General features: G+C 35.4%; 1 protein-coding gene across 3 annotated transcripts in view; it reads right to left on the bottom strand.

Annotated features, from left to right (window-relative positions):
• The window catches only part of LOC150108083 (protein Gawky-like), a 328,768-nt gene that overhangs the window by 160,892 nt on the left and 143,928 nt on the right, over positions 1 to 23,948 (bottom strand). For all 3 annotated transcript variants that reach the window (XM_090390597.1, XM_090390595.1, XM_090390598.1), the window contains exons 5-6: positions 18,565 to 18,925; positions 9,470 to 10,104 (exon numbers count right to left, since the gene is read on the bottom strand). In XM_090390597.1, the coding sequence (XP_090246723.1) occupies positions 9,470 to 10,104; positions 18,565 to 18,925 (996 nt within the window). The remainder of the gene's footprint in view (positions 1 to 9,469; positions 10,105 to 18,564; positions 18,926 to 23,948) is intronic.

Genomic DNA, 23,948 nt, shown 5'->3' with positions numbered 1-23,948 from the left:
TAAAAATGAATAAACAATAAGCAATTGGTTGTAATATGGATAACATGTTTACTTTAAATCTGACAAAACAGCAAGGGAAGGCAGAAGCAATAAAACCATACTGTTGCTCACTTCATCACCACCTTTTTTATTATTCATCATTTTGCTGCTACAAATTATTGTAGCAGAAGAATGTTCATGGAATAAACATTCTGAAGCTATTTGTTGGTTTTTTTTAAGTATCCATTTTATTTCAATAATTTTGACTTACTTATTCAATTTTAATTTGTTTTGTTTGGATAATTAAAATATATATCTGTGGGCATACCATATCACCCTTAATTTCTACTTTAATGCCATTTAAATATTTTAATACCTGATCCCTAAAGTTTCTTAGCAAAACCCCCGACGTTTGAATCTAATTCTCTATAATCTTATTTAAAGCTACAGTTAAATGGTTGCTGCTAGTATTTAGTCTGTCTGTGGCTTTAATGTCATTGCTTGATAAGTATTATTACAACTCTAGTATTTCCACATTTTAGTTTCTTGTCCTTTGACATTTTTTCTAAAATTAGATCATGCAATACGTATACATGCAGGATGTTAATATTCACAGTATTCCAAAGAACATGGCAGTAATTCACTTTTATCTATCTTACTTTCGCATCTTTTTCAGTTTACAGTGCACATGACTTGGCTAGCAACCATGATAGGCAGGTATGTATCCATTGTTATTGGGAGGAACTTGTTCTGTTACTGAGTTCAATTTCATGGGAAAAAAAAGGCGTTATATGTATTGTATGACCAAGACAGCATGCTTCCCATTATGAAGATTAAACTAATGAGTAGGGATGCAAGATCTTTTGCATAATGTAAATGGACATGAATATGCAAGAAGGTATCGATTCCATTATGGAATCAGTACTTTCAAGTGTATATGTGCAATAATCCAGCCTTTCTCATTTATAGTGGCACTATCCTTCCACCCCAATGAAGTCATACATTAGAAATATTGGAGCTAGTTTCAATACAAAAGTAAGGTTAGTATGAGGTAATGCAAAATTCAGGTATGCAAATGTTCCAAGTATGCTGAAATTATGAGAACTTCATATGGGCTTGTGTCCCTTTTCATATTTTCTTAACTGGCATATTCTCAGCATAACAGGATTGATGCCAGGTGTGATAGTGAAAGTTCTTTTTTACATCCTGATAAGATGTTCCGTTTAGTCACGTTTTATATATCTTCATTCACTGCCCTTTGACATGTTCAGCTCACAGTTAATTCATTTATTTTTTTAAGCACAAAAGTTTTAATTGTGCTTTTAATTGCCACAATGTCCTTTGATAGCAGAACCATGACAAGTATCATATTTTCCCTATCAGACATTACTGGTTGCATGGGTGATAATATGAATCTGATAGTATATTCATCCATGGAGATTTTCTGTTGCTAATTCTTCTTACCAAATGATGTATTTAGTTCCTATACTTGATTGGGATTGTGTGAGACCCCAAAATTTGAGAATGAAGGATGCATGTTCAAAGGGAATTTTGGTTCAATAGCAAAGATTCTTGCATACCATGGATATCCATTATCCAACAAGCAATAAATGCACTTTGAAATCAAACACCAGCTTCAACATGTATGTTATATCAGCAATGCAGCAAGCCTTGAGCCCCATCTCCAAACCATATGGGATACTGCTGACCCTTACAGGTGAATGCATCAACTGAAAAATCCTAATCAGCCCACCCAGAACTGCCAGTCTTACTAAAGCAATGAGCTTACCTGAGCATTCTATGCTTTTAAATACTTAACTTTTCTATAATACTTTACGGTGCTATATTTACTATTCTCCAAACCACATTCACTGGGATCCAATAACCTGTAATTGTGTTTGCTGTGTAGTGTGACCAGCAGACATATGGATAGGAGGATCTAGGTAGTTGACATCTGCATTTCTGGATATCCACTAGTCACTAACTGGCAGGATGTTGGATCCTAGTGATAGTGGTCCAGAGAATAAGAAATCAAATTATACAAAAAGAGGAAAAATGAAAAGGGCAGCACCATCAAAAACAGATCACCTCTATGAGGATTCCAACTTCCTCTACAATACTGAACATGTGATTTGCAGTTAATGTCACCCAAGAAAGGTTGTAAACCTTCCTACAGTAAATTAGCATTTGTACTGCGTGCAGGTTAAGGGATAAATAATGCAGAAATCCTATTCTTGAAGACCAAACTAACTTTTTCTAGTCACTTCAGGATACCAATGCACAAAAAAAGTGCTCTCACACCAGACAAAATTCATCTACTACTAGAGACAAACATCCCTGCCCATGACAGATATAAAACCTCTAGCCTGTTAATTGTAGAGTACACAAATTCTACTTGGCTAACATAGACTAACAAAAATAAAATACTTTATTATTAAATGGATAAGAATCCTATATTGTTATATAGCCAGTAAGCGAAACTCAAGATCGATAACTACGACCTATGAGTTTCAATGCCGAAAAACTATCGGCGAAGGCATATCTATTCAATTGCCAGAAAACTAGGCTTTTGGCTTTTTATTTTAATTACAAAATACTTTATTCTCATTAGGTGGAAATTCCTCCCTCATTCCATACTCAATTGTTGAATATGTTAATTTCAGATTCTAAAATCAAGCTAAAACTACAATGCAATAAATGGAAGCCTGTTTTTACCTTAACCAGTCAAATATAAATATTTTGTTATCCAAGCAGGCCATAACTGAATAAATGTAGCATTTAATTACAAGTGAGAGTAAATAAACTGATGTCCAAAAGGATGAACTACATTTTTACCCAATATATGAAATAATTTTCATGACTACAGCCAAATGTGGATGTAAATTAACTGCCAGCATACTGATAAATTTGCATTATATGGTTGTGAGGTCTAGACTCTAACAAAACAAGACATGAAAAAGTTGGAGGCATTTGAAATTTGGTGCTGGAGAAAGATGAAAATTAGTTGGACAGAAAAGAAAAGTAATGAAGAAGTTCTGAATATAGTTCATTAAGAGTGGTCATTAATGAAACACATCAATAAGAGAAGAAAAAGCCTAATTAGACACCATTTGTGGCATGGGGGACTGATTACAGAAATAATGGAGGGGATTGTAGAAGGAAAGAGGCCACGAGGCAGACCAAGAATTTCATATATAAATAATGATGCTAACTGGCGCTAAGAGTTATGAAGAGATAAAAAGGAAGTCACAAGACAGGATGTTGTGATGTGTTGCTATATTTACTAATTTTCGGATTGATGCACCAAAGAAGATACTGATAAATTATATCATACAACAAATATTATAAATTTTATACAAATTAAATTGCAATATGTTTTTGGCAAAGATACAAATTTCCCAAGGATGTAGTAAAGGAATTAGTGTACAGTGCTTACAGAAACTATTGATGCAGCTCTCACAATGTCAGACCATGCTCGGTACCAAGTGATTCAGGAGTTCTTGAGGCAAACTGGCCCACTCCTCCTTCAGAGCAAGGATAAGACCTTGTTTGTTTTCTGGAGAGGAATTTCGAGCAGCAATGCATCTCAAACGTGTTCTATGGAGTTGAGATCTAGGAGGCACGCTGGTCACTCGATTCAATTAATATGCCTGGTCTCCAGAAGTATCTTCACTGTTCACGTACAATGTGGTGTGGAAATCGTACCCATAAAAATGAATTCTATGCCTATAGTATGGTGTAACAATCGAACATGACGTTGAACTCCATTGCAATATTGTTCACAATCACAGTCCCTTTTTCTGCACTTGTAGCTCGATATGTCCATTAAGCATACTGCCTCCCCACGCCATGATAACAGCATCAGCATAGCTATCCCTTTCAAGAACATTCTCGTGATAGTAAGCAGTATCACTTTTAAGAAAGAAAGTGTTGTCTAGAATTGGAGGAAAGACTAAAACGACTCACCTGTAAGGAGTATATAGTTGTTTTGCCCAATTTTTATATATAAAACACCACAGAAAATGTGCTCCACAATGAATTGTGGATAAAGGGAGGCAGACTACAGGGCTTTGGGCATATAGGCATACTTGTTGCAGATGTCTTGCCACGGTTCATTAAGATATCTGTGTACCTTGTGCTAGAATGGAGCCAACTTGCAAGCTGATCTCCCATGGTGTGTCAATTATATTTTCTGTTATAAGCAAAAATCTGTTTTCATGCTCCATGACAGAGCGAGGGTGACCTGTCAGCAAACATCTGGAACATATTCCATTGGTTTCAAATGCTGTCCAAAAGACTGGATACAATGCTATGGGAGATTCCAAACTGTGGCAATAATATCAGTAATTCTGCAGTCTTCAAGCTTTCGAATTCTGCACTCTTCCCTGCGTGAAATTATCTAGATGATGTCTGAAAGACATCCAAGTTCACAGCTTTATTCCTTCACGAAAAGAGCTTCCTTCAAACACAATTTACTTAGTGCCCCACTGAGTGCTACCACGTGACCACTTTGCATGTGATTTGAATATTTGAATGTGTACCCACTTTCTATTTGAAATTATAATTTATACAAACCGCCACAAGATAATTTGTCTCAATTTGCAGTTGTCATCTTCAGAAATAGTGTTCATCCTTTGATTCTGGACACCAATGTACTTGGTTAGCACCCTCAACAAACACTTGCACAATATCATATGATCCAAATGCATGCCATAAATTTGTTTGTCTGAAAACACACACAAAATGGTAATTATATTTATACTTCTGAAAGATAAGCCAAGAAGATGAGCACTTGAATATGGCTATAGATCTGTTTGGTGTGTAACTGGATTTTTAAGATCTTGAAAGACCATGGACTGAAGTAACTGTAATTTTCCACACAAACTTCTAAGGATCAGGTAGACAAAATCTTTTCAAAATCAAATCAACGTGGACCTACAAATCAGAGAAGTCATAAACATACATGATTAAACTAAATACGTTGAAGGGGAAATTTGAAAAACATTTCAATTAGTGAAATTTTAAACTTAAGTCCTTGGGCATTCTGAAAAGTATTCAGATTCAAAAATTTGCATTTAACTGAAATTAACTATTGTGCAAGTCTTCAATTAAAATATTTTTGCTATTGATTAATAACGCAGTATTGATGACAACACAGAATGAGAAGAAAATAATATTTATTAACTCATTTGCTAATATTTCTCTGGTATTATATCCAGCATCTTCAGATGCATAAAAACAGTTTGCCACAGTACACAAAACAATGACAATTTGGTATAACAGTGGGACTAGTTTAAATAAAGTGTAATGGGTTATTTTACACGGAAAGGGAAGATATACAAACAACTAGATGGGACAACAATGGGCTTCCTCCTTTAGCCAATTTATACCTAGAACAATTGAAAAAGCTAGTTATGACGCATGGATAGGCTTATGTGTTCGTCAGACATGTTGTAATAGGTTTCACAGTATGATAAGAACACAGATGGTTAAGAAAATAACTATTAACTTAAAAGCTAATATTTCGCTGGTATTATATCCAGCATCTTCAGAGCACACAACACAAAGTTTGTTAGAAATGCAAGACAACCACAATCCGGTGTAACAGTGGGGCTAGTATAAGTGATTGCAGCGTGCAACACAAGACTAAAGTCCTAATATGGCGCCATCTAGGTAATAAAAAAAAGGCGTGCAAGTGACTGAACAAAATCACTTCCTGGCCTAAAGAAATTGTCAAAAAACTCAAATCCATGCACGTTAAAGCACCCAGAATATATGGTGCTTCTAAAATACACAAACAAGGTACACCTTTGCGTCCTATTGTAGATAGTATAAACAGTCCTATATATAAACTAGCTAAACATTTAGCAAAATTACTAACCACTTACACAAACAATTCTCCCTCTTTTGTTAAAAATTCTACCCACCTAAAAAGTATTTTAGAAAACCACACCTTAAATAGTTCAGACCTAATGGTGAGTTTTGATATCACCTCATTATTCACTAATGTACCACTGATTGAAACACTTAACTTACTAAATTCACAATTTCCCCCAGATATATTTCAGCTATTTAAATTCACAGTACAGGCAGGTTATTTTACATGGAAAGGGAAAATATACAAACAATTAGATGGGACAGCTAAGGGTTCCCCCCTTCTCCCCCCTTAGCCAACTTCTACATAGGACATCTGGAAAAACTAACTTATCAACACAGCCACTCTCAAACTTAATCTCTGGCTACGCTATGTTGACGATGTGTTTGCTATTTGGCCACATGGCCCAGACACATCGAATACATTTTTTAGTGCATCTAAATAGCCAGCACCCTAAAATCCACTTTACAATGGAACTAGAAGCCAATGACTGCCTGCCCTTCTTGGACACATTGATCACACGTCTTCCAGAAGGTTCCTTATCATTTTCGGTTTATAGAAAACCCACACATACAAGGAGATACTTACACAAACAATCACACCATCACCCTTCTCAACAATATGGTATCTTAAAAACACTAACCCATAGAGCTAGAGCAATCTGTTCCAATGACATTGCTCTCACTGCTGAACTTTCTCACCTACATCAAACCTTCTTAATCAATGGTTATAATCCCCATAAAATAGATAACATACTAAATGCAACCCATAAATCCCCTCTACCACAGAAGACTACAACAAAACCATCACCATCCCATACATTAAAGGCACATCTGAAAAGATATCTAGGGTGCTTAACAAACACCAACTACGCACAGTATTTAAACCTTATATAAAATTAGCAGCTCTCATCCGTTCACCTAAGGACAAATGCACTCCTTTATCACATCCAGGTGTCTATGAAGTGCCTTGTTCTTGCCATCAAGCCTACTACGGACAGACAGGAAGAAATGTGGACTTCTGCCTCAGTGAACACAAAAAATATATCCGACACTTTCGCTATGGTAAGTCGGGTCTGGCAGACCATGCTTTGGATACCCCTGCACATAGGATCAATTGGAAAGAAACAAAAGTAATGCACAGAAGCTTCTACAAGTCAGAGAGGTTGTTCTTGGAATCAACAGAAGCCTTAAAACATACTCCAAACCTTAACAAGTATGGCTGTATAAATCTACCAAAGATTTGGGAGACAGTCATCCTAAGACCAAATTAATATTTATTAATTTTATTTTTTAATTTATATTTTTTCAAACTTTCTAAGACTATCATTTGGACTACTATTTCAAAACTTGAAATTTCTTTCTTTCATTTATTTATTTTAAACCTAGATGGCACCATATTAGGACTTTAGTCTTGTGTTGCATGCTGCAATCACTTATACTAGCCCCACTGTTACACCGGATTGTGGTTGTCTTGCATTTCTAACAAACTTTGTGTTGTGTGCTCTGAAGATGCTGGATATAATACCAGCGAAATATTAGCTTTTAAGTTAATAAATAGTTATTTTCTTAACCATCTTTGTTCTTATCATACCGTGAAACCTATTACAACAAGCTAGTTATGAATACAGCCACTCTCAAACTAATGGTGTGGCTATGCTATGTTGATGCTGTGTTTGCTATTTGGCCACATGGTCCAGACACTTTGGATACATTTTTATTGCATTTAAATAGCCAACATCCTAAAATCCACTTCATAATGGAACAGGAAGCTAATGACCGTCTGTCCTTCCCAAATACACTAATCGCACGGCTTCCGGATGATTCCTTATCTTTTTCTGTTCATAGAAAACCCACACATACAAGTAGATATTTGCACAAACAGTCACACCATCATCCAGCTAAACAGTATGGTATCTTAAAAACACTAACTCACAGAGCTAAAGTCATTTGTTCCAATGACAATGCTCTTACTGCTGAATTCACTCATGTCACCTTCTTAGCCAATGGCTATAATCCTCATTGGATAGAAAAAATACTAAATGCTCTCCAGAAATCCTCCTCTATTGCCCACCAATCAAGACTGCAGGAAAACTGTTACCATCCCATACATTCAAAGCACATCTGAAAAGATATCTAGAGTGCTCAATAAATATCAGCTACACACTATATTTATGTCAAATTGGCAACTAATTTGTTTACCTAAGGACAAACTCACTTCTTTATGACATCCTGGACTTTATGAAGCATTCTGTTTTTGTGATCAGGCTTACTATGGACAGACAGGAAGAACTTGACATCCGGTACTGTCGTTATGGCAAGTCGGGTCTAGCAGACCATGCCTTGGATACCACTTCACACAGGATCAATTGGAAGAAAACAAAAGTGCTATATAGAAGTCAGTATAAGTCAGAGAGATGGTTTTTGAAATCAACAGAAGCTTCAAAAGATACTCCAAACATCAACAAGTATGGCTGTATAAATATATATACCAAAAATTGGGAGACAGTTATTTTAAGATCTAATTAATATTTGTTTTCTTTCTTTTTCCAACATAGATGCCGTGTAAGTAGGACTTTACTTCCTTGTGTTGCCTGTTACAATTTATTTAAACTAGTCCCACTGTTATACCAAATTGTCATTGTTTCGCGTCGTGTGACAAACTGTTTTTGTGCTCTGAAGATATGAAACATTAGCAAATAAGTTAATATTATTTTCTTATCATTCAGTGTTGTCGTCAATAGTGTGAAAATAAATAACATGTACTGTGAACACAAACTTTTCCACATGTTTATTGATTACCTTTAACATACAAAGACATCTGTGACACGTCTTTTGTTTATTGCACCAAAATTGATTTTGACGTATCACAGACATTACGAAGTTCGCGCAAATTTCATACAAAGACGTCTGTGACACATCTTTTGTGTCACAGACATCTTTGTATGTTGATTTTGATTTTTACGTATCGCAGACGTTATGAAGTTCGCATAAGTTTTATCTGTTCCAACTTTAAAAATAATCTGTATGGCAAAGGGTTAATAAGATGTTTAAGTATGCAAAGTAACTAAAATTGTGTATGAGATAAGTGTTTATAAATAGTATATTCTCTGGCGATTTGATAAAATTGACATGAAAAATTTGAGATTAAGGGAGGTAAAAAAAAGCATATTCACTGCTCTATCAGACTGATTAATTCCTTTACTTGAGAAGCCCTTATACAGATTTCTCATATGAGCAGCATGATGCTTAGATCAAACATATTTAGCTGTTGTCTTGCCAAGGTGTTGGCAAAACTGCTGAACCTAACTAATGAAAATAAGTCCATGTTTTTCATAGCAAAAAAATTTAGAAGTGAATTTCTGCGCGCGCGCGTGCACACACAATAAAGTATGGAAAACTGGATAAATCAGCCTACAGTTTGTCACAGCCAGTAGTTTAATATGTTTTTGTGTATATAAATATTAGTGATAATGACTGCCATAAAGATATAAACATGGAATATCATTCAAGTTATTCCTAAAAATGTAGTGATAGCCTCTAAGTTTATAGCAATGCTGAATTGTGTAACAATACAAGATCCATAATTTTATTTCACTAATTATAATCAATTTACCTGTTTAGACAATCCACCCCAAGTGCTAGTATCCACCTGACCTTCACTCCATGCAAAATTGGCTGCATTTTTTGGCTTTGCTCCCCAGTACATAGCAAGAGAGTTAGGTTCACCCCAACTTCCAAAGGCACCAACAGGCGTAGTGGAATTTCCAGGAACACCCTTTATTTGTACTGATATATGACTGTCATCCCAACTTCCAGGTGCTGATGGATCTCTTGTGGGTGGCATATCTGTCCAATTCATTCCACGGTTTAGAGATGGTGACTTTCCCCAAGTGTCACCTTTACCAATACCAGATGCTGGAGGGAGTCTAATCATTCCAGGACCAGGTGGACCACCTACTCCTCCACTTAGTGTAGCCTGAACAATTCCTCCTGGAATATGACCTGGTGCAGGTTTTGTAGGAGGCATTTCTTTCCAGTGTGACACCTTTCCTTGCATCATGGGATTACCCCATAAGGACGTACCATCATCATAATTTGTCATTGGAATATTTCGCCGTTCACTGGGAGATGCTGGTTCTTCCCAGCCTGATGGTGGAATATCTTTTTTGGAATTTACATGTGACCAGGTGCCATAATTGGTCGGTTTGCCACCTGATGTCCAAACAGCATTTTCTGGAATATTTTCATCTGCATAAAAAAATAAATTACTTTGAAGGCTTACTAATAAGGAATAAGACAAAAAAAAAGTATGAAATTTAATCATAGAGAAATAAAATGTTGTGCTACTGATTGCAATATTTTTTCAAGTTATTAAACAAATATTGCAATCAATGATAAAACAAGAGATAAAACATTAACTATGCCGACTCAAGTATAGTGCATTTTTTATTCTTTCATTCATTATACTCATAACTATCACTTACTAATGTTTGGAATCTGCGGTTCAAGAAATGATCTAGTATGCTGTATTCTTATTCATCTGATGACTTGTGTAATTTGAGGTAACATACCTATACATTCTTATTCAAGTGTCCAATTAATAAGCATGAACTATTCTGAAGTACTGTCACCCAGAGAGGCAATCACTAAATATCATGAATTGATACTGCAGCAGAGTTAATTTAGGCCACAGGGGATGAAGGGATAAATGTGTTTTATAGATTGATTACAAGGATATGAGAGACAGGATCATGGCCTAGAGACTAGAAGAAGTTTTCATGCCATCACCCATGAAGGATGATATGAAGGATTACAAGAACTATAAGTTTAATCTCTCATGGAAGCTAGATTTTATTAAAAATCATTCTAAAGAAGACTAAGGCCAAAGTTGAGACAGAGATGCCTGAGGAACAAAGCAGGTTTTAGGAAAGGTAAGATACCAGAGATCAGATCTTTTGCCTTAAGACAGATTATGGAAAAGTATAAAGAATTTAGACTCTCTATAGTAATATATTTCATACACTACTCTAAAGCTTCTGACTCATGCTCAACATGTGAAACTGTGGTAAGTAATGAAAACAAAGGATTTTTCTCAACACATCAGGTTGATAGCTAACTTGTACAGTGAACAAGAAGCCATGGTAGACAAGAATGCCTATTCTTCTCACTTGTTCAGTATCTACTGAGGACATCATGCATGTTACATTGGATGAGCCTAAGACAGTAATTAGGATTGGTGGTAGATTGATCAGCAATCTGAGGTAAGCTGATGAAGCAGCATTCCTTTGTAATGACAAGGAAGACCTAGGACAAATCTTTGATAAAGTTAATGAGATCAGTAAGAACAGACAATTTCAGCTCATCCTAGCAAGACAAAGTTCATAGTTCTCAAAGAAATAGACAGGGAAGATCATGAGAAACAAGCATACCTTAATGGAGAAAGAATTGAGGAAGTCAGCAAGTTCGAGTACTATTATTGTGAAGAATTGCTGCTCAGAAGATTAGGAATGGCTAAAACAACGGACTTGTCTAAAATCTTTGTTCCTGTGAAGGATGGATCTATCTTCACAGGAACAAAGCTGAGGATTTTGAATGCAGCTGTTTTGCTAACTGGGACTTATGGATGCAAGACTTGGAACCTAAAAAAGTCAGGCAGGAAATTCTTTTGATATGTGGTGTTACAGAAGGCTATAACAGAATAAAATTGGAATACTTTGGACACATTGAAAGGGTGGAAGGACTATTCAGAACAGTAATAGAAGGCAAAGTTCCTGGAAAAAGAGAAAGGGATAGACTGTCAATGAGATGGATGAAGTCACATTACTGAGATGGGATACTACAGTGAACTGTGAAAAAAAAATTCAGATGAATTTTCTCTGATGGTGAAGGCAGGATGGATGGTTATTAATACCTTGAACTCAGCATAGAACAAACAATTGATGTAATTATGTGCTCTGTTTAGTTAACTCAGAACTGCTGAAGGTTTATTTTTAGTTGTGTAAAGTGAAATTTGATGCTACTTCTTGGCCTATATATGTCATGAATTTGTTCAACTTTTTAGTTGAGCTCATTACAAGTTTCTCTAATTGTTTGTGCAACTTAATCAAGAGTAAACACGTGAGAGTGACTTAATATTTTAATTCTTGATATATGATCTCTCTTTGTATGTCATGAATATAACTAAATAATATTTGATTTATCAATTTTACACACACACACACACACACTTGGAGTAATCAACTTCAGATATAATACACAATGATTAAGTTTTCTTTGAACTGGGTTAATACTAGAGTCTGAGATCAGTAATAGTGTTTCTATAGGAGACAAAGTTGGTTGGCCTTGTGAAAATTATGATAGATGATTGTATACCATACGGAATGTACAAAATTGTAGAGCTGTGACAGGATGGTTAAATTCAGATAAAGAACCTTAAGGAATTCTGATTATAAGATAAGTCTAAATTACTCCTAAGATTTAATCATCTTCAGTGTTAGATAGCCTGCTGTGAGGTCTGAGCAAAAATGGCAACTCATTTACCTAATAATGTCAGTATTGTTATGGTATAGCTTTACAGATATCTTAATGAATACAGTGATGAGAGAGATAATAAGGAAATAAGTCTGGAAAAGGTTGAAAAAGCATTAAGGAAGATGAAGAATGGAAAAACCCATGAAATTCTTCATCCATGAAAAAAATACTTGGACTGTTGAAATGATTAAAGCTTCTGGTAGTACAGGACACAAATGGTCACATCTTAGACTATCTGGAAAAAGATAACCAATAATTGGACCAACAGGATTTTAAAGGAGGCCCAAGAAAGGAGCATAGCAACAATACAGGAATAACATCACTGTGTAAAGATATGGAAGGATAATGGCAACAAGTTTAAGAGATAAAAACAGAGGAAGGTATAAAAGAGTAGTTTGAATTTAGAAAAAGGGCGATCAACTGTTGATCTGATTTTTGCTATAAGAGAAATGATGAAAAGACACTGGAAATTTGGGAAAAAGCTTTTGATTAGCCCAAGTTAATTTTTGCCAAATTTGACACTTGCAGCACTAACAAAAAGACATGAATAGAATACAAGCAATGGAAATGAAAATTTTAAAGATGATGTTGCAAAAACAAGGAAAAGATAGAATAAGAAATGTGGACATTAGGAAGAGTTTAGGATTAGATAGTTTTGATGCCTGTGAACTCACTAGAAGTGGCTTAGACATCTGAGTGAATTCAGAAAGAATACCAAGAAGAATGTAAAATAAGATCAGAAGAGACCAACCTACCTACAGAAAAAATGGAGTAAACAGATAAAGGAAGATCCAGAAGAAAAAAAAAAAGAAACATAAAATGGTACAGTGTTCAAAAGGAAGAATTTGGGAGACCAGAAAGAAAAGGACAGATTTGATCTGCTTAACCTGACAGTTTCTGTTGGAATAGTTGAAGTGGCAAAGAAGTAAATCTGACTCATATGTAATGTAATTTTTCAGGAGTGCGTTCAGGTATTGCAGAAACTTTTTTTCATTTTATTTTTATTTTTTTTTTTTATAAATAAATGAAACTGTCAGGGCTCTTGGTAGTTGGTCTGAGGCCCAATTTCTAGTAGTTTTATAAATTGGATTCTTTATCAAAATTTCAAGAACAATTTTTAGGTATGTTGGCTGAAATAAAGGAAAGTTTACCAATTAATTCAAGGAAGTACAGAAGAGATACTTCTGATCATGTTAAAAAAAAGTTTAGTAATGAACAAGTTGTTTTAGATGTAATAGATTGGGAAGCATTACTAGATTTTGTACTGCTCAACTGGCAAGTCTTCCTACTCAAAGAAGCATTCTACGCAGACACCTGATCATAAGGATTTGTACATTAATGTCTTGCAAACAAAGAGTTAGCTAGATATTAAAAGGATACAAATTGTGAGGCTATCTCACAATTATTCCCATTCCGGAATATCTGAACACAAAAAAACATCGCAACATCAAAAAGAAAAACAAAACACAGAGTACAGGGAAGACAGAAATTGCAGCTCATGCCCTTGAACTAAAACATATCCTCCAAATCGACAAGGCCATAATCATAGACAAACAAGACAACGAAACAATGCTTAGAATATCCGAAACTATTGCCATAAAATGTGATGAAAATTCTATCAACATCCACTGCCCCTACCTAATTTCTGAATGTTGGACAATCCAAAACTTTCAAATTAAGCCATGCGGCGACCACGAATGCCCTAATTTGGCAACTTGCAGCCTTGACATAGCCCTACACTCATTCCGACAAAGTTCCGATCATGGTCAGACGACGACCGAAATGGTCCACACCCCGTTAACCCCTGTCCCAGTTTCCACATAAGGATACCCTTCCCCTTCACCCCCCCCCCACAAAAAAACGTAGCCCTAAACAAAATATAATATATATATATATTTATATATTATTAATAGTAACCCAGGTTTGCAAACTTTTTCCCACGTCAAAACACCCCCCATGCCCCCTCCCCCATTTATAAACAACCTTCAGAAGGATCTTGGAATTGGAAGGCATCATAGAACCAAAAACAAGGTATGTACAAAATTTTTCCACCTCTTTTATTCTGCCATAATTGCCTTCTATACTGACCCATAATGCCCTAAAAAATACATATACCCTTTTTTGAGTTATGTTGGCCAATGTATTAAAATAAGGGACACTCCTAAACAAAAACAGGCTATGATAGCCGTAATTATATTAATTAATGTGTTGGATGGTTAAAACAAAACTGCAGTTATACTATCATGCATAGGCATGTCATCACAAACTCAATAGGAAGGAATGTGTAGAATGACTACAACCTATGCAGAGAAGTTCCTCTATGCAGTAATAGCACAGAAGACTACCGCAGTTTAATTTCAGACTTCATCTGATATTATTACTCTCTCCCAAATTCCAAATAACTGTCAATTAGTTTTGTCTTCTGATCTGCCTGTATTCAATATAAGACTGCTAAACAAAAATCTTTCAGGAGATGAGCTAGCCTACCTAGAGCAAGGAATGTGGACAATACATCTTTCTTTTAATGTTATATGGTGGTCAGCATTCATAGTGAAGAATTTATGGAGACAAAAACACACTGTTTGAGGTCATCATCAGGAAAACATACATATGTATACAGGACACAAACTACATGACACTACACAAAAGTAAGATATATCTTAATGCCTTGTCAATCATTTATCCTAACCTGACCTCCAGTGAAAATATAATAAATAAAAATATTAAATAAAATATATACAAAATTAAAATTAATTCACATATTAAAATAAACTTTTTATACTTATCAGTATAATATACAGATGATTAAAAAAAGGATTTTATAGTGGAACTATATTAAACAATTTCTACAGTCCTCTCACATTAAGGTTTTCATCTGTTTAAGTTTGTGTTCTGGATGCTATATGGGTTGCAATTGGGTTCTCCAGATTCTTGGAATTATTAAGGAATCATTCTTGTTTAGATCCAGATGATGTTTCAACATCTCATAGGCTTCTTTGAACATTCTTTCAAACTAGGTTTCGTTGAGGTGTCCTTCCAGTTGATTCTGTGACATGTTTGATGTGCATGGGGCACATCAGAAAAAAATAGATAGAGTAATACATAAATACAATATTAAGGCAACCTTCAAACCTTCTGCAAAATTAAGAAATTTACTCAGCTCATTCAAAGATACTCTTCCATACCTGGCCCATCCAGGGATTTACAAAATTCAGTGTACCTGCATCCTACCCTACATAAAGGAAACAGAGTGCACCATCCCAGTAAAAAAAGATGAACATAAATGCCACATTAAATTCCTCCACTATGGTAAAACAGGTCTGCCAGACCATGCACTTCAAACAACTGGAAAGACATCAAGTCCCTACACTGCACAAAAACCTGGTTTAAAAGAAAGTTCAAAGAAGACAGACACTGAAACATTCATCTGGAGGACCCATCTGCAACCCATATAGTATCCAGAACTCCAAACAAAAGGAAACCTTAATAAGAAAACTATAAAAATTGTTCAATATAGTCCCACTATAAAACCTCCCCCCCCCTTTTAATCATCTGTATATTATACTGATAAGTATAATAATATTGAAATATAAAATTGAAATGGTAGCATTTCAATTTTATACAGTTTAGTGCAAGCTCTATGTTATGTAGCTCAGCAGTACAGTTGCTTTTTCCAGTAGAATACAATTAGACATTGGAATTAGACATATGAAGAGCCAAAGGCTTCAATTCGGCAACATATAACTTGTTTAAGTTAAGGGATATATATCCCATATCGTTTTTAGAATGGCTAGCAAAAGACCATACTGACCCTCCAATTTGAGTTCTATGTGTAAAGAGAAAATCAGCACTCTGCTCTGTTTCAAAGACTAGAACAGTGGTAGCCCCCAACCATTTTGGTCCAATTTGTTACCACAGATTTAGCTCCTTCATTATGCAAAGGAATTATTTCCCCACCTTTTCATTCTCTTGGGACTTTAGAGCTGAAAACTTAAACAGCATAATCAAAGGCATCATCGGTTTCCCCTGTACATTCTCTTAAAATGCAAGCTGATATCCCATCAAAGTTGAAGTCCTCTGTAATAATTACTTGACTTGCACTCGTACTAATCTGCCAATGCATGTATTCTACATCATCAATGACATCCCCTTGGCTATAGCAGCAACCAAATTTATATTTTGTTCTATTGGCCTCTATCTCACCAGATTGACTCCAAAGAACTGCCACAGTCTACCTGTCCTGGCTACTCTATCCTCCCAGAAATACTAAATCCATCATTCTATCCCTGTAACTATGTCATCTGTTGTTAATTAAGTCTCACTAATACCTATAACTTTTGGCACTAACCAATGCCCAAATCTCTTCCCTCTTATTTCCGATGCTTCTAGCATTAGTATATAGAAATTGTGGTATCCCCCTTAAGTCCATCCATCTTGGGGGAGGGTTAAGGGTTCTGCATTTTTTGTTCATTCACACTTATTCGCTTTATCGATGTTCACACATACGTCTGCATTTATTGTAATTGCTTTAGTTTTCCTAACTTAGTGCTTCCATACTCTCAGTGAACAAAGCTCTTTGTAGACAGCTAATTCTGAATCCATTTAAGTGCAGTCCATCAGCATTGTACAAATCTTTCCATCCATCAAAACTCAAGCCACTAGTCCACAAACTTGACCTCATTCCTTCTGTATAACGACTCATTAGATAACACTCTCCTCAGTTTGCCTCTATCATAGCATGGCAGCAGACTTACTAACTTCACCCTCTCACTCTTCTTTTTTACTTTTTCTAATCACTCTTTCACATCCACCATCATACAACTCACCTCTCAGGTCATTGGTTCAAGCTAAAACAGTCAATTCTTTCATCTTCCCTTTATACATTCTGACATACAGACAGGTCATATAAACTTGTTGAAAATATAATTTCAACTAGTTGTAGGTTGAAACTGATGTTTTAGTGAGCTGATTGTCTCAGCAGACCATGGAAAGAAACCACAATAATATACTATTGAAATGGTATATTACTAGTAACTTAATGGTAGTCTTCAACAACAAACAAATCATCTTGAATGGCAGGCAATATCATGTAATGATATGGGCAGACATCAAAATGGGGAATTGGATGAGACTCATTTATGTGCCTATATCCCCAAAGAAGGTTCTCGCAATCAAGATTCAGAGAAATTAAAGTCTTCAGAGAATACATCTGGCATAAAAAAGGAAAAATTGGTCTCTGTTTCATATGTAAACAGCAGAGTAGAAAATTAAAACCAGGCAAATCTTTTGGGAAATTTGGAGATTTGAAAGTAAGATGATAGATTCTGAATTTGGTTCAACCATTAGATCTCTGTGGTTCCATCAGCAAGTGCAGTTTTAGGACTGTCACATCCCTATTCCCAAGGACCTAAGGAAAAAACTATATCCCCCAAATTGAGAAATCCAACAATCTTAAATTTTCAAAATAACCAAATTAAGTTACGTATTTCAGAAATTACAGTTATAAGAAGTAACAGCAACTCTATAAATATCCAATGATGTCCTTATGTGATTTTGGAGAACTGGAAACACCACAATATTAAAATTACTCCCCAAGTTTTGGCCAATAAAAAAAATGACTAGCAATTTGACAGTATTTAAAAGCAAACTTGTCACCTTCTTTCAATTTTCATCTCTCGTTTCCTTCTACACGAGAGTGCTCTTTTTAACTGTGAAGACATCACGGTGAAATGGCTCATATACCATAATCATGAGATCATTCTATTTATTCATCATTTTCTGAGGTTTTTAATTATTTCTTCATGTATTTTTAACCTTTTACAGTTTATCGTTGTTAATTCATTTCTAGCTTATTCTTTTAAGGTTGTTCGGTTCCCTTTTAACTCTAAAATAATTTAACAATATACTGTCTCAATTATATTATCATCAAGTTTATGAAGATAGAAGTATGAAGTTCTGCAGTTCCACCTTAAATATAATTTCAAAGTGCATTACCTATAGTTGATTTAATGCAACTTGCAAATTTCACAACAGTTTTAATAACTAAATTGCAGGTCTAATTAAACGAGTTCAAAATTTATGGGTGCTCCTAAAAAAATAACTTATGTTATAATGATTTGATGCAGAATAAATTTTGAAAGTAATATGTAACAATAAAAACAAAGCAAGTCGACTTACCATTTTCACCCCAAGTTGATGAACTATGATTGCCCCAATGTTTTGTCTCAGAACCATTTCTCCACATATTACTTGCAGTCTCTCCCCAACTGCTTCCATTTCCTTGTGGAACACCTGTCCACACATTGCTTGCATCATCTTCACCCCATGTTCCACCAATGTGTGTTGTGGGTGTATGACTCCATGATGGATTACTATTTCCTGAAGTAGTGTTTGACATCCCTTTGTTGCGGCTGCGAACATTATTCTCCCAGGTTTCAGTTCCTTTACTGGCTATAACTTGCCAAGCTGGATTACCAGTTTCTTTAGGAATACCTTGAGGTGAGAGCGGCACATCCCAGGGTACTTCTTGGTTTACTGGCTGCAAAAGGTTTATGTAATTTTAATTACATTAATGAAAGTAGTAATCTGCATGAACAAAAATTTCTCATAATATAAGATAATGAAATGTTATTACAGCAGAAGATAGCTCAAATTTTCACTATGGGTCAGTTAAGATTAGATAATCCAGGAATCCTGCTTAAAGATAAAACATGGTACTTTTGACAACCAATCCAGGCCGCCAATAAAGCAGGATAGTGGTCTCATGCTAGATAATGAGAATCTACTGCCTAAAGAATTTTACAAACACCAATGACATGGGATTAAAAACAACACAGCATGTCTGAAAACCATGAAGCTAAACAACCAGAATTATCTAAGATGAAAAGCCAAACGGCTATTTTTTTCTGGTGAGGTTGATATAAGTTAAGGGGATAAAAATCCCTTATTGTTTTTCAGCCAGTAAGCAAAACTAAGATCGAAAACTACGATCTGTAACGTTTCATGCCGACGAACTGTCAGCGTATCCAAGCGTAAGTGACCACTTGGTAGTGCCACACCACGGCAACTCGTTGCAAAGGTGGAGCAAGCTATCTCACTGTTCTTGATATTTTCTCATAATGTAAAACACACAGCTCTTAAGAGATGTAGTACTATTTTACATTATGAGGAGAGGTCACTACCCAGACCGGTTTCAACCTTTTTTGAGGTCTCATCAGTGAGTAGCTAGACCTAGAATATCAGAGTTTAAGTGAAGAAAACTTACATACTTTTGCTATACGATTGCCCGAAAGGTGTGTCACTATATTATATTATAACATAGTATAACTAAGATGAAAAGCCAAACGGCTATTTTATCCCCTTAACTTATATCAACCTCGCCAGAAAAAAATAGCCGTTTGGCTTTTCATCTTAGTTATACTATGTTATAATATAATATAGTCTGTTCATGCCTCTAATCTTTCTCAGGACGCTCATATCTGCGGTCTCTAGTCTTTGGTCAAGTGTTTTTACTTCTGACCAAGTTCTCAGATCCATAAGTTAAAACTGGTTTGAACACTGTCTTGTATACAGCTAACTAATTTAGTGTTCTGGCTAATTTCTCTCTTATTCTATATGAATTTATTCAATTGACTTCCTACCATACCAGCTCTGTTGATTCTGTTGTTTATTTAATTTGCCATCTTCACTAAAAATCATGCCTAAGTAGCTGAAATGTTTTACTTGTTCCACAGGTTCTCCATTCACAACACAGTTCACATTTTCAACGATTCTGCATATTTTCATTATCTTTGGCTTTTTATTGCTGACCTTCATACCATATCTATTACAACAGCTATTCAATTTAGTCAGAGAATCTTGCAGACTTGTAGCGGATTTATTTAGAAGTATAACATCATCCGCATAAAGCAGACAACATCTCCAATTTTGATATCATGTTTAATACCACTTTTCTTCAATAATGTGATCAATATGGATAATGAATAACAGAGGGGATAATGTACAACCTCGTCTCACACCAGATTTAACATTAAACCATCTTCCTGTACTTCATTCAATTCTAACTGCTGACTTACAACTCAAATAAAGACTAAGTATTGTTTGATATAATGCCCCATTGACACTATATAACTGCAGTGTATTGAATAGCTTCTCTCTTGGCACCTTGTCATATGCCTTTTCCAGATTGACAAAATTTAAATACAGATCTTTGTTATATTCCCATGCTTTTTTAACTATTTGTTATAAAGTGAAGATCTGATCCTGACAGACTCTATTTGGCCTGAATCCAGCATGTTCTTCACCAAGCTTTTCTTCTGCTATTCTTCTGAATCGTTTTTTAAGTATACTTGAACAGATCTTGCCAGGAACACTCAGTAGGGAAATACCTCTGTAATTCTCACATTCAGTTTTATTTTCCTTTTTATATATGGGTACTATAAGAGCTCTAGTCCAATCATCGGGAATTCGTCCCTGTCCAGGTTTTCTGAACTATGCAGTGCAGCCACTGTAAGACTTTTATACCACCATACTTCAGGATTTCTGGTCGAATATCATCTGCTCCTGCTGCCTTTCCACATTTCTAGCCTTTGATGGCTTTTTTCTACTTCAAGTATGGATATGTATTCCTGACTATATGCCTGGTCAGTATTTTTTTTTTACCACTGTGCTGTCATCACTGCTTGTTTCATTTAGCAGTTTTTTAAAGTAATTACTCCATACTTACTTCAAGGATATCTTTTTCTCCCATTTTCATGTCACTTTTATCATCTCTAACTCCTTCTACAGCACTCTTTCCTCCATTCCTAAGCTTCAACAACCTCAAGAATATTTTGCCACCTTCTTGATATTTATTTTCTACGTTTTTGCCAAAGGCCTCCCATGACTTTTGTTTAGCTAGTTTTACAAAGTGTTTAGCTTTCTTACATTTGTCTTTGTATTCTCTAAAAGCAAAAGCTGACTTATTTGCAGGAACTTTTTTTGATATGCTTTCTTCTTTTCCTTCACTGCCTCTTTAACTTCCTGTGTCCACCAAGGAGTTCTGATTTTTCTATTCACCACATGTCTATCTGGCTGAATCAATCAGGGTTTTCTTTAAGGCTTGCCAATGAATCTCCAAGGTTTGGTTCCTGGTCTCAAACTCTTTCATTTTTTCTTCAATCATGTTTGTGTGTTTTAGTCTACAGTTCACATCTGAGAGCTGCTCAACTTTTATTTGCTTTAAAACTTTCTTACATGTTATTCTTTTCAATATGAAATTCAATTTTATCATGCTCAAGACTAAATAGTGATTGCTTCCAATTTCAAATCCTCTGTGCACTCTGGTGTCCTGCACCAGGGAGAAAACATCATTATCAACAATAACATAGTCAATGAGAGTTTTCTTATTCCTTGCCTCTTCTCTCCATGTGAATTTATGCACATTTTTATGTTGGAACATGGTGTTAGTAATAATCAGTCCATGTCCTGAGCAGAAATCCAAGAAGTATTTGCCATTATTATTAGCTTTGCTCTTTTCTCCAAATTTTCCAAAAATCTTTTTGTATGTCTGACAATCATTTCCTACTCTGCTATTTAGATCCCCAACAAAGACCAACTTTTCCTTTTTCGTTGTGTCAGTTGTTTTTTCTAAAGTATCAAAAAAATTCTTCCACTTCTACCTTAGTAGAACCTTCTGTGGGACCATAAGCACAAATAAGTCTTATTGTCCAATTGCCCATTCTGATATTTGCCAAACATTACTCTACTCGAGACTGCCTGCCATTCAAGAAGATCAGCCTTGTATATTGTGTTGAATACTATGACTACTCCTTTTCCTTGATTGTCATTTCCTGAATATAACATTTTGTATGTATTGCTCAGAAAGATCTCACCAGTTTTTGTCTTTTTTGTTTCAGTCAACCCTATTATGTCGATCTGGTACTTATCTAATTCCTCAGCTAGCTCCATTTCTTTGCCATTCAGGCTTCTTATGTTGATACTACCGATCTTTAACTCTGGTGATGTTGAGTTGTGGTGTGCTTTCGGATTTGTTCCAGTAGCTGACTTTTCGCTGTTCGCCCTAGTTCCCTGGTGAAAATAACAGGGCCCTTGTTTAACTGGGCGACGTCCCAGCCGGCATGAAATTTTGTCATGTTGTACCATCATTTTCTATATTGGTTTAAGCCAATAAGAATACAATTTGGTTTTCTAAATCCCAAATTGCCAACCCATCCTCATTCGTTCAGTATCTAGGTAGATACCCAACAGGGTGCACTACACGAAGGTGAGGATTGGACATTAGGTCAGAAGCTCTGGTCGGTTCTCCGCATTCCTTTAATGGCTATGTGGATGTCTCCTCTCAGTTATACAGCTTTGACCTGTTACAAGAGGATTCAAATAGGTTGATACTTTGGGATGAAGAATAGAGCAACATTTCAATGTTGCTATGTGCAAAGTTAATTACTTTGGCCAGAGACAAAGGAATGAGGGTTATCACAATGGAGGATCTTTGCTTCAGGATTTGGTGAAGACATGGGATCTGGGCATTCTGGTAGATAAAGAAGTGAAGTTCAGGGGACATTGCAAAAGTTGCAAGGGTTATCCAAAAATCACTGCTACAATGCAAAGAATGCTGACGTGTAAGATAAGGAGGTGATAGTTCCACTCTATAAGGTGCTAATTAGGCCTCCTTTGGATTTCTGTACAGAGATCTGGTGACCTGGCTATATAAGGTTATAGGCAAACATTGGAGAGAGTACAGAAGCCAATAACCAAAATTGTGTCAGGAATACTGAATATATAGATGACGAGATTAGCCTACCAAATAGATATAGGGAAATTATTGCATAGGATAATGAGTGACGTAGGAACAAGAGGTCATCAATGGAAGCTGCACAAGTGTCGTATGAGTAAAGAAGTGAAGAGATTTTTTGCTTGGAATGCATTACAAGAATGGGTGGTGAGTGCTCCAACATTGAACGTGTTCAAACAAGGTATGAATTCATCATATTTGATTAACATGATTTTGATATATGTGGTAACGTTGAGGGATTAATTAATCACATTAATCAAGATATCCCTTGATTAATGTGATTAATTAATCCCTCAACGTTACCACATATATCAAAATCATGTTAATCAAATATGATGAATAGTAAAAATTACAATACGTCCACGATCAATTATTGTTTTATATGGCACTCTTTTAGGAAAAATAAAAAATGAATGCAAAGTAAAAGTTTAATAAATGCTCGTATACCCACATTAGTTACTGCAATTTTTTTTTTTTTTTTTTTTTTTTTTTATCAAAAAAGTTATCAAGAGTCATTTGAACAGTTTTAGTTTTTTTTCTTATCAGCATGAATTCTATGATAACAAGCAAAATGACTCTCTAGACGGCAAACAAGCATTCTTCAATTAACATCTGGAGCCATATCCATTACTTGCTGTTTAAGTGATTCTAAAATGCGAAATATTCCATCCAGTTCTTTGATTGTTATCTACTTTGAACAAAGGTCTTCACCAATTGCAACAATTTCTTCAATTATTTGTTCACAGGATTTTGAAAACCACCTAAGTCA

Source organism: Typopeltis vanoorti, chromosome 3, assembly GCF_054136105.1.
Source record: "Typopeltis vanoorti isolate ZY-2024b chromosome 3, IOZ_Tvanoo_1.0, whole genome shotgun sequence".
In the NCBI taxonomy this organism is placed as follows: domain Eukaryota; kingdom Metazoa; phylum Arthropoda; class Arachnida; order Uropygi; family Thelyphonidae; genus Typopeltis; species Typopeltis vanoorti.
The sequence above is the reverse complement of the archived record's forward strand: the minus strand, read 5'-3'. Positions and strand labels throughout refer to the sequence as shown.